The 19,211-nt window shown below is 38.2% G+C and overlaps 1 protein-coding gene across 1 annotated transcript in view; it reads right to left on the minus strand.

Moving 5' to 3' along the window:
• Window positions 1-384: 384 nt before the first annotated feature.
• The window catches only part of NDFIP1 (Nedd4 family interacting protein 1), a 51,686-nt gene continuing 32,859 nt past the window's right edge, over window positions 385-19,211 (minus strand). Inside the window, exons 3-8 of the mRNA XM_032404475.1 lie at window positions 17,877-18,007; window positions 14,742-14,829; window positions 13,705-13,829; window positions 11,485-11,551; window positions 8,555-8,660; window positions 385-1,460 (exon numbers count right to left, since the gene is read on the minus strand). Coding sequence (XP_032260366.1) covers window positions 8,557-8,660; window positions 11,485-11,551; window positions 13,705-13,829; window positions 14,742-14,829; window positions 17,877-18,007 — 515 coding nt within the window. The 3' untranslated portion in view covers window positions 385-1,460; window positions 8,555-8,556. The remainder of the gene's footprint in view (window positions 1,461-8,554; window positions 8,661-11,484; window positions 11,552-13,704; window positions 13,830-14,741; window positions 14,830-17,876; window positions 18,008-19,211) is intronic.

The following is a 19,211-nucleotide window of genomic DNA, read 5'->3' on the forward strand; positions in this document are numbered from 1 at the left end:
GGGGGATTGTGTTTGAATGAGAAAAAGAGCAAAGGCAAGGAACATGCAGAAAATACTGGAAATAAATTATCTAAGATTATGTCTGAAAAATGAAGCATGATTAGGAATTCTGGAATAATTTAAGATCTCTACAACTCCTCCCCATTTAGTCCATTATGTTTTGCAGAACTAATTTTCACATACATCTTCAGGAACATACTGAGTATAAGAGAAGGGAACTTCTTGTGCTGAAGAAGAAAAAAAAAGAAAAAATTGGCCCCAAACCAATTTTTTTTTATTTAGTGAGTAATTCTGCATGAATCTGTATGAATAAAGATTAGAAAAAATTGCCTTGGCAATGAACAAATGCAAACCAAGAAATTAAACACTAATCTACAGCAAAAGTTGCTACACAAGAGACGTTTATTAATGTTCTGTTGTATTTACAGTTTTAACATAGCAAACCAAGGTGAATTACCACTTGGCAGAAAGCACATCATTCTACGTTTATAACTCATCGGTTTCTGCTAACACATAGTAAAAGCAAGTAGTACTACAGTATGTTAGGGATCATCTCAAAAGTTCCAAACTAATTCTTTCTTTGCTCCTAAGTACCTATTCCCCTCCCTACTCCAGCCCTTGGCCTAATCATCAGGAGACCAGCCCCCCCCCCAAAAAAGGGGGAAAAAAAGGGGGAAAAAAAGGGGGTAGGGACTCTAATCACACAGAAAATGTCAAGAATTGCATTTTAGTAATTAAGCTGCATTTGCCCTTGTCCTTTTTATTTTATACAGTGACAACGCCTTTACAATTTTTTAGATTCATAACACAGAACAATAAGGTACTGCAAAATTTAGAATACAGACTATAAAAAATTAATGCTTATTATTTACCAATTAAGAACAAATTCTTGACCACACCTTAAATGTATTTTGCACTATGATTTTGCTTCCAGGTGTTCACAGTACAACTGAATAAATTTCCAGGTTAATTTTAACAGCAAGTATGGATTATGTGCAGAAATGCAGTCAAAACAAAAGTTTTAACTTTTGAGAAAACCCCTTTAAAATGGCCAGCATTATACATATCTTACACTAAAATACTTAATTCCAAGTTCATTTTGAGATGGAGGATGAATAAAGCAAGACTGCCCCCTACTGACTACAGGGACAAGGCTCATGCTATTTAAAATGACTACAAACAATAGATAAGGCATTATTAATACATCACATACTTGATTGCGAGAGCTTTTTCAAACATTAACCACTAATGATTCAATGACTACAGAATTTTGCATTAACTATTAAAATTTTACACCTAGGAACAAATAAAGAGAAATGATCTTTTTCAACAGTACTTTTATTTTTTTAAAGCAGGTGATTATTCCTCTGTGTTCTGCAACTTGATTCACTTCCTGCAGGTGTTCTCTTGCTTCTTCAGAGAGAATTCATAAACGCAGGAAGGCCTTTGCCAGAAAACATCTGCCAGAGAAGGATATTGAATATTGAAACTCTAGTTAGCTTGTTATTTTGGCCAAGAGAAGGATGTAGTCACAAAAGAAGGCAGGATGTTTGGAGACACAAGAAGTACATTTTAACATAGCTTTAAGATTACTATACACTGACATCATACTATTCAATAAACATTAAAATTTCAGTTCTTAAAGTTACCAAGGACTCTAGAACTAGGAAGAACTTGAATGCTTTCTCTAAAACCCATGAGGCCAGGAGTCTCTCTCTCCAAACTTCCTCACAAAAGAATGAAATGCAAATACCACTTCCTTTACCCTACACTTAACCTTCACAGCAATGACTGTAACTTGGGGGCTATGACACAGTAGAATCCAAGTGCACAAGTAATTTTCCTGATACACCCGAAGCTACTGTTTACCCTGCCAATTCTGTCAGATTTCACACAAAGATGATTTCCAATAAGGATGCCAATGATGTCATGCTGTACTCAGAACATGGCAAAGTTAAAAGACAACTGTAAACTCATAGGTATCACAGATATTTTTTTTTTTTTTAAGATTTTACTTATTTGAGATGGGGGAGGGGAGATGAGTGGTATGGGGGGCCAGGGCAGAGGGAGAGGGAGAAGCAGGCTCCTCACTAAGCAGGAAGCCAGATGCGGGACTCAATCCCAGGACCCCGCGATCACAACCCAAGCAGATGGCAGACCCCTAACCGACTGAGCCACCGAGGTGCCCACACATAAAACTTCTTCTTCTTCTTCTTTTTTTTAAAGATTTTATTTATTTGAGTGAGAGAATGAGCAGGGAGAGCTCAGAGGGAAAGGGAGAAGCAGACTCCCCGCTGAGCAGGGAGTCTGATGTGGGGCTCGATCCCAGAATGCTGGGATCATGATCTGAGCCAAAGGCAGACACTTAACCGATGAGCCACCCGGGTGCCCCAATACTTCTTTTTAATCAACTAGGGGAAAAGTCTGTATTTGGGGGCATGTATCTCAGAAAAAAAAGTTATAATGTCCATATATTGTAAAGTCCAGTTTTCACTCCAATACTTTGAGGCATTTCTGTATTGGTATAATTGTTTTGGTGTTCACGGAAATAATGGGGAAAAGTATAAGGAACTCCTGATATTCATGCTAAAGAAAACCACTAAGGAGATACATACTACTTAATAAATATTTGAGAAACTACCTTGTGGTACCCTGCACCTACTACTACGTAGGTGGATGGGCTACTACGCAGGCCCTAAGCTTACTTTTCTGCCTTTCCAAATTCCTGTAAAAGCTCCAAGCAAACCTTTTCTAACTTTTCTGATTAGACAACTGCATCAATCTTTAAAAGGCTGACAAAACGCAGAGGAGCTACAACAAAAGAGGAAATCAACATATGCTTTCTTAAACTGTTAATATTCTACCAGATCCCAAATTCAGTAGGTATTCAAGGAAACCAGTACCACTGACACAAGAGCAACTTTTGTTTAGATTGAGAGGCCTCAGGATGTGCAGGGACAAAGACATGCAAACACAAGGAACTTGAAAAACCAAGAAGCAAAGAGTATTGGCAGACCGACGTCAGATGGAGGTTTCTGCCAGAAGGCTAGACTTAATTACAAACTTAAGTAACTTCAATTTTAGCCGTTTCCATGAACAGAAGAAAACTGATGTAATTGTTCCTATTCAGCAAAACACTAAAATTTGCACGAACATATGATGCAGTCCAGAAAACTACCTGGCCACTTTCCTTAGACCATGCTGCTTCCCCGGCGGTGAATTAGCTTTAATAGATCCCTCAAAGTCAGAGCCACCCAGTGAACATTAAAATTCCATTAAGAGCACCTAGACAGGTGAGTAATGGCTGATCTCAATCACTGTACAGACTCCAGGGGAAAACGACTGCTAGAGAGGCGCTCACTTCTCTCTAAGACCTGGAGGCCTGTTCAGATGGACTTGACTCACAAATTGTTACAAAAACAATGGTGGCACACAACGGAGGACAGAAGGGTTTTAGGGACTGTGGGCTTCATTAGTAAACTGTAGATCAGATCACTTCAGAAACAAAAGGAACCAGGAGCCCAGAGATCATTTAATTTCAAGAGGAAGACAACCATGTCTTCCTGAACGTTATGTGAATTTTTAAAGCAAAAATTCCACTGAAAACATTTCTACTACCTAGCTACTTTATAACACAGGCCAATAAATCAAACTAACTTGAGGTGAATTTCCTTTAATAAACTGAGAGGTATTAGGAGGGGGAAGATTACAGAACGGGAAAAATCAAAGCATTTATCACCATATGGGGGAAAAATTTAAGTATCTGGTGTCTATTAGGTACACCTCACCAGGTCAGAGGAATCATTTAATTATGAAGGGCCCTATCTCATTAACGTCAGGACTTAAAAAACTTTCTTTCCTCAGGGCGCCTGGGTGGCTCAGGTCATGGTCCCAGGTTCCTGGGATCAAGCCCCACAGCAGGCTCCCTGTTCAGCGGGTAGCTTCCTTCTCCCTCTCCCTTTGCCCCTCAGCCCCAGCATGCAAGCGCTTGCTCTTTCTCTATCAAAAACAAAACAAACAAAGAAACACCCCAAAACTTTCTTTCCTCCTCTTTCACAGGTAGTTAAAATAACAGAATTTAAAATCTACTATGCTTCCTAGGTGCAAGTACTTTCGGAGTAGTGCTGGACACCACGCTCCAGCCGCTGCAGCTAAACCCTCAATTACTTGGCAGCATCAGAGGAAGTGGTACTCCACGTACATTTACTTTCCAGTTAGCTGGTAAATAAGAAAAAGTATGAACACTTTACATCTTGACCATTTCAGATAAAGAGGTTTCTAAAAGGGATCTGTTTCTTTTAAACAATACAGAAGGAGCATTGGCATTTTGTTCTTCTGTTTCCTCCCAGTCACACACTTCCTGATGCTGCCGGGCCCACCTCTAGCAGTTCCTTTTGGCTCTTCTTGCTATGGGATAGGAAACCCGATTTCCTTTTTAAGCTTAAATGAGCTCCCGAAAGGGAACCTGAAAGCGGCCCCGAAGATAGTAGTACATGAGCTTTAGTGTTTGGCTTTTGTAACAACTACTTTAGCCGATTAGAAAGAGGGCTTTTGGGTCATTTCAAGGTTGGTTTGTGTGTACTGTATTTTGGGTCGTCTGAAAAGAAAAGTCACTATTCTTAGACCTCTTTCCAGTAAAATGCCAGATCGTAGGACAGCATGGGAATTAAGTTATTTTTCTGTTATGGCAAAGCTATTTTAGAAGTCCCTACCTGTGTCTTTCTGGCAAAAAGTAAGCCTACAGCTAGCTTTTAACTAGTGACAACTACATTAAATGAAGTAAGAAGTCTCTATAAAAGAAAATAAAATCTTCATTCCTTATAAGATGGTTGGTTAGCACAACTTCAAACTAAATTAAGTTTCCTCTGACCTAGAGAAACATTCTGCATTTGGATCTAGATGAACAGTTCTTACCCCTGTCAATGGACAAAGGAAAATCAGTCCCATGGGATATTATGGTTTTTCAGATTCACTCTGGGGATACTGACAATTAGTAAGGAAGTCATTAAAATTCTAAATGCTGCTCTAAGTCCCCAAACCCCTAATTTAGAGCTCTGAATCCTCTGGGCATGTCAGAAATTATTTCAAATCAACTAGAATAGCAAAGTCAGACAGAAAAGGAAAGAAAACTATGCCCTCCACTGGGGATGCTCGAAATTTCTGACAACTCCTAAAGCACAATAAGCCTTCTGACTCCAAAATACAGAGAATCGCAGGCCTATAACGTCCCTCCACAGCTCCATGAGCATTAGTACTAAGGACTGCCTACTTCAAATCATAACCCCAAATAAAGACATTTCAGAATTTTTAAAAATCCAAACAAAAAATAACAATTTTTATAAACAAAAGCCCCTCAATACAGTCTCTAACAGTATAGGAAAACTGAGAAGTTCAGGCTTTCTCCCAACCTGGCTATTATTTGTTATGTATTAGAAACAAGATGACAAAGTGATGCCTGGATGGCTCAGTCGGTTAAACGTCTGCCTTCAGCTCAGGTCATGATTCCAGGGTCGAGTCCCGCATCGGGCTCCCTGCTCAGCAGGGAGACTGCTTCTCCCTCTGCCTGCCACTCCCCCTGCTTGTGCGCACTCTTGTGCGCGTGCTCTCTCTGACAAATAAATAAATAAAATCTTAAAAAAAAAAAACGGAAAGAAAGAAACAAGATGAGGAAGGTGTGCAATCCCCTAGTAAACATCAAAACTTCCTTCTAACTGAAGAATGAATAGACAGAGGCGTGATCTCAGTCCATTCAGAAATTCAAAGCTACCACTTGACTAGATAAGGGAATCTATTATTTTTAAAAAAGAGAAAGAAGGGGCACCTGGCTGGCTCAGTCCATAGAGCATGTGACTCTTGATCTCGGGGTTCTAAGTTCGAGCCCTACATTGCAGAGATTACTTAAAAATAATTTTAAGATATTAAAAAAGAGAGAGAGAAAGAAATCTGTCCCTCAGGATATTTTTGGGCACCAATGTATTAGGGGAAATCTATAGGTGATTTTGGTACCCTTTGTAAGAAGGGGAACCATGGCAACCCAAAAGAATTAACTTTTGAATTTCTGGTAGGTAAGAGTTAAACCTGAGGCTTAGAAATAATTACCAATTATAATCAGATATGGAGAGGAAAGAAAAAAGATGACAACAGTAACTGCATAAAACTGCAGAGAACATCAGATAAGTCTCTTATTAAAGTTAGGATGTCCTAGACACAAAGACACATCATGGGCATTAGGGGCTAGGCCAGCAATGTCAATGTCCACCTGTGTCCTAATTCAAATTCAGGATATGCCACACACTTTTAAACATGCAATAAAACATTCTCAAAAAAAAAAAAAAATCAACAGGTGTGGTAATCTTGATGACTAAACTTTTCTTTCAAATAAAATACATACTCCCTTGAAGAAACTTAACTTTAACCAACACAAGCCTAAGTTTTTTGTATGCTTTAACTTTTATAAGAAACGCCTTATGAATATACTCCACTATGCGGGTATCTGAGCTCATCTATCATTATAACCTTCTGTTACTTACATAAGAATATTTAATTATACATATAAAGTGCTTAAATGAGTGCTGAAAAATATTATCATACCATGCTTGAAAAAATTTTTTTGTCATATTCGAGAAGTTATCATCATATTATTCTGTTGCTTACAAACTTTTAATGCTGTCTCCCATCACCTGGCAAATTATATATGGCAGCTACTTTCTTTCCTAGAAGCACACATCCTGATACCACCATGAATCTTCAAAACTGAGAACTCCACTCTTAGCATATGATTACCTACACAAACTCTTGACTACCCAGCAGAAAATACAGAACAAATTAATGTTCATGAAGGGTCAGCCTTGCAATGAGCCAACATGTCACTGGATTTTTAGGGCTGCTCTATGAATTCTATAGTTCCACTGCAAATGGGCTTAGTACTCAGTACTTAGATACTTAGTACTTAGATATTTGAAAACACTGTCTCAACCTGGCTTTTCCAGCCTTGACCTTCAACACTCCTTTATGCTACAATCAAACTGCTGTCCCTTGGAGCAAGCTCCATTCTTCCTTGCCTCTATTTACACTCTTCACTCTGCTTCAGTTGATTCTGAAATCTTCCCCACCCTATCCAATTTCCATTAGTAGAAATTCTACGTACCACTTAACCTTCATCGCAACTGGTACACCCTTTACAAAACCTTGTCTGATCTTTGGGGGGCGTCTGGCTGGCTCAGTCAGTAGAGCATGCGACTCTTGATCTCGGGATTGTGAGTTTGAGCACCACATTGGGTGTAGAGATTACTTAAAAATAAAATCTTAGGCGCGCCTGGGTGGCTCAGTCGGTTAAGTGTCTGCCTTTGGCTCAGGTCATGATCCCAGGGTCCTGGGATCGAACCCCGCATCAGGCTAGAGCTCTTCCTTTTTGTAGCCAGTGATATAAGATGAAACCAGCTCTGGGGAAAACCACCTAGGAATAAAATCAGGGCTTAGACTTCTGTTCTAGCTAGGCAGGGGAAAAGGCCCTTTCCCCTTCCTTTCCTTGAGTTTGACCCTCATTACCACCAGACTGGTAATATCAGCTTATGAACCTGAAGAAGGGCACCAGGAAAGTCTCCCTGACTAATTCTAAGAGATGGAAGCCTTGGTGAGCTTGTAAGTAAACTAGACAAAAGGAGTTTCTTTTTATTTATTTGACAGAGAGAGAGACAGCGAGAGAGGGAACACAAGCAGGGGGAGTGGGAGAGGGAGAAGCAGGCTTCCCGTGGAGCAGGGAGCCCAATGGGGGGCTTGATCCCAGGACCCTGGGATCATGACCTGAGCCGAAGGCAGATGCTTAACCGATAAGCCACCCAGGCGCCTCGACAAAAGGAGTTTCTAAAGCAGCCAATGGTTTCTTCACTTTGGAGCTCTGGGGTTTAGGGGATCTAATTAAAGCTCAGTGATGAGGCCTGAAAGGCTCCTTCCCAATCTTTCCTCCGGAACTGGTACAGTAAGCAGTGGCTTCAGGATTCAAGATTCAAAGATCTAGGACCCCATAGTTGCAGCCAAATATCCTAGCTCCCTGATGACTACACTAAGACTCCTGCCTCTTCTGTATTGTCAGAACATGAGAAAATGTTTTCTCCTGTGGCAGTTTTTCTAACTTGCCCTTTTCAACAGCTTTTCATGAAAACACCCCTTACTAAACTAGAAACTGCTAAAAGGCAAAGACCTTAAGAAGGCTTCTTTACCTTCTCTGTATTTCCTACCACAGGAGGTATACTCTACTCTGAACCTGAATAGCAATCTGCAATGTATCACATGATTATACTAGGACTAGAATAAAGTTTTGATTTTTTATTTTATTTCATTTTTTAAAAGATTCTTATTTATTTATTTGACAGAGAGAGATACAGCGAGAGAGGGAAACAAGCAGGGGGAGTGGGAGAGGGAGAAGCAGGCTCCCCGCTGAGCAGGGAGCCCAATGCAGGGCTTGATCCCAGGACTCTGGGATCATGACCTGAGCCAAAGGCAGATGCTTAATGACTGAGCCACCAGGCGCCCCAAGTTTTTTTTTTTTTAATACCTTTAATAAATAAAGAGAACTCTGGTCCTGGGGAGATTTGAGAAAGTTTCTGGCATCTTCCGAACTTTTGCATAATTGATAAATCCTCTGAGAAACAGGAGAAAGCCTGATTTAAAAAAGAAAAGTCAAGAATGAATTTATAGTTTCCGTATTAAGTCCCCTCCCCAAAAACATCCCTCTTGATAGCACTACTTTATCATTTTTCTGCTAAAAGCTATCAAAACGAGTAATTTTCTCCAAAACTTCCAAAGGATTTCCATTTCTCAATGAGAAGACATAATCTCAAGAGCCCAAATGAAACTTTTTGCACATCAAGAATCTAATTGATCTAAAAGGGAAATAAAAAATAAGATGGAGTTAAACATGTACATTTGGCAACCTGAGAAGCATTATCAAAACCTACCTTCTGGGTTCCAAAAAAGTATTTCAAGATAATTAACTCCAAATAAATAAATAAATAAAGGACAGGTTATAAAATACTTTTCTCAAGTCAAAAAAAAAAAAACAAGTCCACCATCCCTTCTGGTCATGTTTTTTTTTCTGTCAACTGTACATAAGCTGTCCACTAGATGTCAGGATCCCCTTATCTATTACAATTCTTTTTTTTTTTTCCTTTAGCACCAATTCTTATATTCTCAACTCTGAACTCTATTTCTCTATTTTTAAAAAATATAGGCAAGTAGGGTACACTTGGCCATTTATTTACCAGACACTAAGGGAGTTAAGACTAATTTTGTGTATCTATGCCAGAAGCTACACATTCACAGTTGGCACCTCTTCTAACAATCTGTGGGGAAGGTGATGTGCCCCCTCCCAGGATAGCTCACATGCTCCTGGTCCTCCTCCTTTAGAGCTGGTGTCTGAGTCTTAAGAGGGCTTTTTAAAAACACCTTCATGGTGATGTAACTCACATACCATGAAGTTCACTCATTTAATGTATACAGTTTACTGGCTTTAATTTTAGTATAGTTATGGAGCTGTACAACCAAAACTATTATCTTTATTTTAGAACATTTTTACCACCCCTAAAAAAATCGGTACCCATTCAGCCATCACTCCTCATTCCCATTCTGTTTGGTACCAAAAGCAGTAAGTGACTATAGAGCAGGGGTCACCCCGTTAAGTGCTGGGTTGGGGAATCCTAGTGAAATAGAGAGCACATAACCTGTATGGAGGGACACCTATAACTCAGCTCCAGTCAAAGGGTGGGTGCCATGTGGAAATAGAGGCCTGTTTTGCTAGATATTCCAATTTTTAAGAAAAGTAAAAAAAAAATTCAGGTATTTTATGTGGAAACTCTTGATTTTTAAATGATGGCAGCTAATAAAAAAAAACCTCTGAAAATAACTGTGGAACAAACTAACCACAACTCCCGGCTAGATGTAGCTCACAGGCTGCCAGCTTGAGAGCTCTGTGTGGCCCTGTTCCTTGCAACAAAACACCCCAAAATTGGTTCTTTCTGCAAGAGAAATCCCAAAAAAGACCCAAACACTGGGTCCAAATGCACAAATGATATTCAAAGCCTGTTTTGCTTACTAGTAAACAGTAAGACAGAAAGATCAATTAATAACAAGTATTATAATTTCCCATGAAACTTCAATATAGGAAGACAATAAATTCATTAAGTTTCTTTAAATAATCTGTGCTGTCAACAATCAACCTGAAAATATGCTTAAATGGCTCTCCTTTGGTCCATTCAGGATTTGCTTGGATTTACGCTAGGGGTGGTGGGGAAGGAGTCAGTCTTTTTCTTAAAGATACAATTTTGAGAATAAGCAAACCAAGAAACTATTCCTCCAAAGTAACTCTTCTTTGGGGCATTTTTATTACTAAGTGTCTCAATAATTAAGGAGGGGGGAAATCATGATTTCTCTTTCCGTGGAATTCCAATGACTATCAGCAGAGTAGATGATGTTGTTGGAGAGGTTGGGGGTGGTGTGATTTAAGACTTGTATTTTCCAAGTAAAATTTAGGTTCAGTCTATCACCATAGGCAAAGCAGGTAGGTCTACACTGTACTAACTAGACCCATTAGCAGCACTGCCACCAGAGATCTTAATTACGGAGGCAACAAGAAGGCCCAAAACTGGAGACAGGAGCAAGTGATATCACAGAAACGGGGCAAAGCAATTATACCATCTTTAACAGCTACAGGTTGGCCCTGCTATAATTCCATAGAAATGGCAGCAGGGATGGTGGTCTGTTATTGTATCATATAGATTTTCTATACAAAGAATGAAGAAGCCAACACTATCCACCCCAATGTTCATTTCTTTGCTTTAACGTGTCTTGAAAGAAGAGATTTTAAAATAAATACTTAGAGCAAAAAAGATAATCTTAAAATGAACAACCTGAAATGCCTAGCATATTTTTTTTTTAAAAAAAGGCCTCCTCTTCATTGCAAAATCATTCTTATTCTCATCAGTATTGAACTAAAGAATTCTGGAAACCCAATAATGATTCTCCCAGAAGTTATTTCTAGCAAGGCTATACATTTTGTTTCCTGCTGACAGATCCAACTGAAGATTGGCCGCATACACTCCTGACTAGTTCAATTGGTTCAAATATACCTATAAACAATTTGGGGTGGAGTTTGTGAACCCTTCTGTGGCAATAATTCTCCAGGGGAAAAAAACTCATAGACTATAAAGTCATCTTATTAGTGTGGTCCCACTGGTCACATGGGAAACCTGAGAAGTATATATGAATGGGTTAGGAAAAATTCGACCACCACTATGAAACGTTTCATTAACACGCACGTTACTCGAATGGTGATGACAAACTAATCTTTAAGAAATATTTTAAAAATCATACTTATATTGCTATTCTCTTACTGTATCGTAAGCAAGATGAGGGATGATTAAAAGTAATTTTACTTCTAAAATTTAACAATTATCTTTTCTCTCCTTTGTCTATGTTAAAAGCACTTACCTAAAACCAGGAACACCCACCAGAGCCAGTACTGACCATCAAAATATCCAGGGAAATAGGTGGAAAACTGAAAAATAAAGCAAATTAGTTTATAGTAGTTTAGCGGGTAGAAATTCACATTTTAACTTAAGGGCACATAAAACACAAGACTTTCATACACTAATGCTGTCATTTAGCTCTCACAATTTTTTTAAGTGGAAATATTTTATATATTACTGACTTGAAATGATTATCATATATGCAGATGTATTTCCTTTCGTGGAAAGTCAATCTCAAAATACAATTCTGGCTTTATAGATTCTTTGTTTTGAAGTTCTCTGATCTATTTATTTATTTTTTTTTTAAAGATAGTCTTCCCCACATAATATTCATCCTTCTAGAAATACAGGTTTTGTTATTTAAAGATTTTATTTAAATTTATTTGCCAGAGAGGGAGAGAGAACACAAGCAGGGGGAGCTACATGCAGAGGGAGAGGGAGAAGCAGGCTCCCCGCTGAGCAGGGAGCCCGATGCGGGGCTCCATCCCAGGACTCTGGGATCATGACCTGAGCCGAAAGCAGACGCTTAACGACTGAACCACCCAGGTGCCCTTAGAACTATGTTTTGATGATACTTTTACTTTGGTTGCCCGGTGCCAAAACCAATTATTTTGTCCCGTTGTTCCAGGTACGCCTTGACCTCGGAAGCTTTATCATGTACATCACAATAATCCCATTCCTTTGCCAAATAATGGCACATTCTGGCCAATGGCAAGCGAGGGCTGCTGAGGTTTTCCTGCACTTGGAGAGCAAAGGAAGAGAAGAAATTGTTTTCTTTCTTCTGTTGAGCACGGCTGTGCTTCTGCCGTGATGCCTGAAACTGCCATAGGCGTTAGAACCCTGCCGGAGGGGCAGCTGTACCAACCTGCTGAGCAGAGGCATCGACTGTCCCTAATGATGTCAATGAAACACTGGTTTAACTATCCTCCACGGCAGGACTTGTTTCCATGGGAAATACATTTTCCCCACTGTTTTCTAAGCCATTTTGAGCTCAGTTTTCTGTTACTCCCAGACAAAGGCATCCTGATACGAGTTGATTCATTCAATTCAGTTTTAACATTTTAGTCAGCTTAGTGAAAATTTTAGTTAAAAAAAAAGACTGGTAACTAATGTTATCTGTTTTCTACTGGGGGCTTTGATATCCAAGAGTTTAACACAGTTTGTGCACTAAAATACAGTATATTATTTCTTAATAGAATAACAATTTAAGATTTAGAGAAGGAATGAAAAACCTCTCTAGGGCTTGGGTTCCTTACCTAAGTCCATGGCTTAGATGAGTATGTATTAGCTGCCTGGGGGAAAAGCCCATAACTTTTAACAGATTCTCAAAGGAACTCAGAATCCTATGTGTTAACAATGTTAACAACTGGTTAAAATAAATAAGTAAGTAAGTAAGTAAGTAAGTAAATAAATAAATAAATAAATCTGAGAAAGTCCAGTGGTCAGTCAACACCCACTAATTAGTTAATAATGCCAATATATGACGAATACATTGATTTTTATCTATTAAGTTGACAAAAGCAATAAACTTACCTGAAATCACAGTACACTTTAAGAGACTAGATCTTTTAAAGTATAAATTACTTCAGCAATTCTGACTACCTGATAATTCCCAAATCACTGAAGATTTCTAATACACTTTAGAGATAAGGCCCCCTAATGGAATAGCACTTGGTTAAACAGTTTCAGCTTCCAAACATTTTGGCATAACCAATGATGCTACTGATAAACAACCCTGGAAAGGGGGGGGGGGGGCCAGGGGGGACAAAGAAAAGGAAAGAGGGAAGAAGAAAGACCAAAACTTTAATAGAATTAATGTGAGGAATGCCTGTTTTTGATGAGACAAAGAAGTGATATCTTTCCTTTTTTTACAAAAACAACTAATTTCAGAACAAACACATATTATCATATCATAAACATTAAAAGCAGAGAAAGCAACTTGGGAACAACCTGTAGGATAGGTACCTTGGGACCACCAATAGTCACTGGATTTAACTATAAACATGCATGAACCACCTGCAAATGATTTAGGTTCAACTTCATGAAACCAGAACAAAGACAAACCTAAAATCATTTTAAACATAGAACTAATGTAAAAAAAAAAAAAAAACAAAACAAATAGTCAAAGTTATTCTACTTATTGTTTCTCTACAGGGTCTATCTTTTCTGGTATACAACTTACCCTGACAATCAGGATCCACTTAATTAGAGAGAGACCAAATCCTGAAATGGCCCCATACCTTCCTGCAGCTGAGGTGGTCAGGCAAAAAGACAGGAAAAATCCAATCCAGTTAAAGAGGAATGCCACTGTAAAGGCAGAGAAGAAAAAAACCATGTCAGACATGTCCTGTTACCCAAGAAGGAAGAGTGATCTCTACACTTGCTTCTGCTTAAATGGCTTTTCCAAGGATAAAAGAGAGCCCAGACCAGCCCACCCACCATAACCCCTGCCCTACCTCCCCAAAACATCCACTTTCTGTCTTCTTCCCAAAAACAAACAAGAAACCATCTGCTCTGAATATCAGGTATTACACTATTATGTCTGCTACTATTTACTTTCAAAAATGCCTTAACATTCACCAAACTGTATACTTATGACTTGTACCCTTTATATGCTACACTTCAGTAAATAAAATCTGATTCAAGTTATTCATCCCCCTACTTCTATGAATTCTGACAGCTTACATAATGTTACCACTAAAGTACTACGTTTCCTTTATATCTTATCTTTTTAATATAGGAAATTAAAAAATGGCTGCTCACTTCTAAGTGACACACATGGAAAGATGAATGCAAAATAACGCCGAGGAGGCAAAAAAAATTCAGTTGACTCTGATCTGTCAGAAAATAGAAGCATGCAAAAAAAAAAATTCCATCAGGCTAAGGCCTTTAATCCTACTCTACAGGTCAGGTATGAGTAGGAGCAATGCTAAGGATCTTTGCAGACCTAAAAGATGAGGCTCAGTTCATGTAAAAATATAGCATCCCCAAAACTGCTTCAATTACATTTTCTATAGATAGTTGTAGAAATAGAAGACAAACAGAAGGGATAATAAGATAAAAGTGAACTAAGCTCTGAACATCTCAGTAAAAGGCATCAAATAAGCACAATGTATTAAAATATTAGCTCACCTAGTCAATTTTAATTCAGTCAGATTCACCCATAATTCAAAGCACTCCAGTTTGTGGGAGGTGGCTCTGCTATGTGTATTTACTTACTGAAAAAAGTTAACATGAAAATCCCATCATTTCCTATCCTCAGCTGGTCAGCATCATCAAAGTCATCCCGACCCACAAAATCCTCATCCTAAGTGAAAAGAAAAAAGAATAAGGTAAATTCACAATGAATTATTCATAGGCAAATGAAAGGCATCAAGAAAAGTAAGGCAGGGGATAAAAATGAGTACCAAGGAGAAAATTTACTGCTTTGGCTCAATTCAAAACTATGAGCATTGAGGCTCAGTATGTGTTAAAAATTTCATTTTGTCTTTTAAGTAAAAGATCTAATTAGAGAAAAAAAAATCTTTCTTCCATCTCTACAGTTTTCTAAACGAATTGTTCATTTTATAACCCAAGTTCTTTAACAATGAGCTTCAAAAATTATAAAGTTCAATGGGAAGTATTAACTCATATATATCTAAAGCAAAGATATATATTTGGCTTACGTTCTAAAATCACTAACCCAAGGCCTGCTGGGGGCCCAGAATATTAGTAATCCAGGACCTATGAAGGAGCTCAAATGCTTTATGAGAAAAAGGACAGCATGATCACACATGAAGAGGCTATAGGGCTACCCACTGCTCAACTCCATAACCATTTGTTCACATTAGCATATAGGTCTGAAACAACCTCACTTCCAAGCTTATTAGCAGATAGGATCCTTTCCATCCTAACTTGAAAACATAATACTCCAAGTCTAGAAGGAACACGATCCTCACCAACATTAACACCCACATATGTGGCTCACCTTTTCAACTGATGTAGGTTATGTGTTGAAATACTGAAAAATATATGAATATACATTTACAAGTAAAAGTGAGATTTGTACACAGTCCAGTGAAGATTCCCCAAATGAAAAAAAAAAAAAAAAACTTTAGGGACAGTCCAAACTCTCCCTACACAGACAGAAAGGGGGCTGGGAAGTCCATAACAGGTCTGGGGAGGGAGTACTAGAGATAGGAAAGTATCAGTGGCAGCTTCCATCTCTAACTTAACACATTTCTTCTCCTGTTAGAAAATTCTTATAAGAATGTGTTTGTTTTATGTTTTTTAAAATACTAAATACCCAGTTTCTGACGTCGTATTAGGAAAAATAAGGCTTTGCCTAATTAGACACTAATTGGTTTTTTGCATAAATACTCAAAGATATACTACAAAAGGACATGGAAGGAATTTCTAGTTATACTGCAGGTGCCTTCTAACTGTTCTTCCTGTCCTTGGTATCTCTACTACTGGATTACTCCTACAAATTGTTGCTCGGTTAATGTTTCTAAAATACCATACTTGTCTTATCCCTGCTCAAAAACTTTGACTGAAAGAGTCTGTGTGACCTACATGTAAGTCTAATTGCCTCAGCCTTGCATTCACAACATTCTACAACCTATAGTCTGGTCACAAACTCCTGGCTCAAGCAAAATCAATTACTACATTTACAGACCCTACCCCACACGGGACTGGATTCACATCTGCTTTCTGCCCTTTTCCCTCTGGAATGTTCTTATCCATCAAAACTCAGGGCCCACTTCAAATCCCATCTTCCCCACAACCACACAGTAAAAAGTCACAGCTCTTAATGCTCACTGCACTTGTACTGCTGCTTAGGTATTGGTATTTGTGGGCCTTTTCCCCAGCTATATTTAAGTGCTTGTATGTAGGAGTATTGCCTCACTCAAAGTTTTCTACCTATCCATTGCAAAGTACATAGCACACTGTATAAAAAAGTGGTCTACACATGTTTGCTAAATAACGTTTAACAGGTTCCTAAATATGTATACTTGTCAAATAAAAGTATTCTAAGGAGTTCTGCTATTAATCAGAGCTGATCACTTCGTCTATTTCCATGGGACAGTTACCATATAGTTTAACAAGACTACAGAATACACACAGGATTATGGAGTCTGGAATATCTGGGTGTGACTCTCACCTATGCTACCTATTAGCTGTATGAGTTTGGGCCAATTATTTAATCTCTCTGGCCCTCAATTTTTGAATCTGTAAAATGGGGATAATATAATCTCTACCTTGCAAGGTTATTGTGAAGACTTCAAACAATATATTTGAAACTGAGCACAGTACCAAGCATGTCATTTGCTCCCAATACATGGTTATTACATTAAAACTGTTTTGCCCTTTGACCATAAGCTCCTTGAAGGTTGCTAGTTTCTCCCTGGCATCTCCAAGAACTGAGCACACACCACCATATAGGATCAGCCTAGACTGGGCTTATAAACTATTATTTCTGCCAAGCAGTGGTTTCAGAAGCCCCATCACTCATAGTAGGTGTGGTCTGTAAACAGTCTACTACCATAAGGCCTGAACTTCTGGGGCCTATGCCATTGCACTGCTCAGGCTAATCTTCTGTTTTTGTTCTTATCATTCACTCTGGTTTCCTGCCAGGACTCGAGTCTGGAACCCTGACTGCCCCACATTCCTAGGGAATGGATCCTACTCCATCTTTTCCCATTATCTGGCCTAAGGCCCTACCTACATCCCCTTCAACCTGGATGAATATTTATGAAACCACATCTAGTCACTTGCAGATCTGACATCAAGAACAAAGAGTGCCCCAAAGTCTCCTCCTGGCTTTCATCACACCCAGTGCCCCCTCCCATGAATCAACATCAGGCCAGATGGGATCTGAATTCACTATGTCCCCACAGATGGAGTGGTCTAGAATGCTGCTGGCATGAGGTTCATCGAGACAATTGCTGGGGCCCTTTTATAAGTTTAATTCTACAAAGTTGAACTTATTCTCTCTATAGATCTCCCCAGCAGCTATCTACCTAACACCAAAATAAGTGTGCAGAATCAAGGCAAACAGTGCACTTGCTAAATCAGACCCTGCTCTAAGACATTTCAGTCACGGCAGGAAAGTTGAGAAAATGGTTGTAATAGTAGAGATACAGGGAAAATAAGCTGGCCTGACTAGTGATTTTCTGCTGATTTGTACCTTTTAATGCATCATTTTCCGGAAGAGGTAAGAGTTTGTTATCCCAAAAGAAAATGTACTTGTTTTTAAAAATTAATGTACTTCTACTAATCAGTACAATCATAAGGAATACATCAAAAGTGAATAACGAAAAGAACCTAATTCCCATCAAGCAGCCAGCAAGTAACATGGTAAATTGGACTTACTCTTCCAGGAACCAAGGGGATAGTAGCTTCAGCCTTGGTTCTCTCAGCTTCATCGTAGCTGGGCAGTGTTGTTGCCACATTGTAAGATGGAGGCTTTGGAAATCCACACTCATCTTTGTAGTCAAAATATGCTGCAGAATAAAAAGGAAGTCACAAATATCTGACCATTAGCTAAACTAAGGAAAAAGAAGATTTCCCCTAACTCTGGCAAACAAAAAACAGCTGTTCCTCTAAGAGTACATATAGAATAATTGAATCGAAATGTTTATGTATGAATATGAGATTGAGAATGATTTTTAAATTTATCCACCTTTCAATTATTTGAATTTATTCATTTAAATCACTCTGCCTTCCCTTCCAAATGCCTTTAAACACATTTTCAACTGTTATATGGTATGTTCACGAAAGGTATTTAATATTAATAGTGGTATAAAGACAGCATTTAAGCCAAAAATACCTCACCTGTGTGTGTGTAAGCTGTACCATGGTTTCCTCCCATTTATAAACAGGAAAACCAACTTAATAAAGAAGTTAAAATTCATTTCTCACAGGTTTGTTTTAGCATTTTGATTCTTCACATTAGTTTTACCATGTACTGTTTTCTATGATGTGCCTAAGGTAACTAATTCAGTTACAGAGCCATTATTTATTTGATTAAATCTTTCATTCCCTCTTTTAAAGGTTGCATCTTCATTCTCATTAACTCCTATTACAAGAAACTCAATATTTATTAGAAAAGAGCTATTTAAAAATGTATTAAATTTCTGCACAATTTTTAAAAAACAAGGATTTTGGAAAAAAAAAAAAGTCTTATAGTTCATCAAGATTAACATTTTTCTTTCTTTTTCCCCTCTGGTTAATTGTAATTAACTTCCAATTTTACTGTAACATATTACTGAAATCATGAATCAATACAGTTCACTTCATTAACAAAAAAAGAAGAAAAAGTCTATTGTACTCGCATGGGCAGAAAAAGCATTTTATAAAATTCAACAACTTGCTGATAATAAAAACCCTTAGCAAATGAGGAATAAGGGAAAACATCCTTAATCTGATCATAAGTGTCTATGAAAAACCTAGAGTAAATATCATAATTGTAAATTTTTAAGTTTTCTCCCCTAAAATTAGAGATTTAGACAAAAGTGCCTACTCTCACTACTTCTTATCAAACATTACCTTAAAGGTCCTACTAGTTGATATAATATAGCAAGAAAAGGAAATGTAAGACATAAGTATTAGAAGGGAAGAAAATAACTGTCCTTAATCATGGATGATATGATTATAGATGTATCAAACCCAAGAGTATCTATAGACAAGAATTAATATATGAATTTT

The sequence above is a fragment of the Phoca vitulina genome, unplaced genomic scaffold (genome assembly GCF_004348235.1).
Source record: "Phoca vitulina isolate PV1807 unplaced genomic scaffold, GSC_HSeal_1.0 scaffold6, whole genome shotgun sequence".
NCBI classification, from domain to species: domain Eukaryota; kingdom Metazoa; phylum Chordata; class Mammalia; order Carnivora; family Phocidae; genus Phoca; species Phoca vitulina.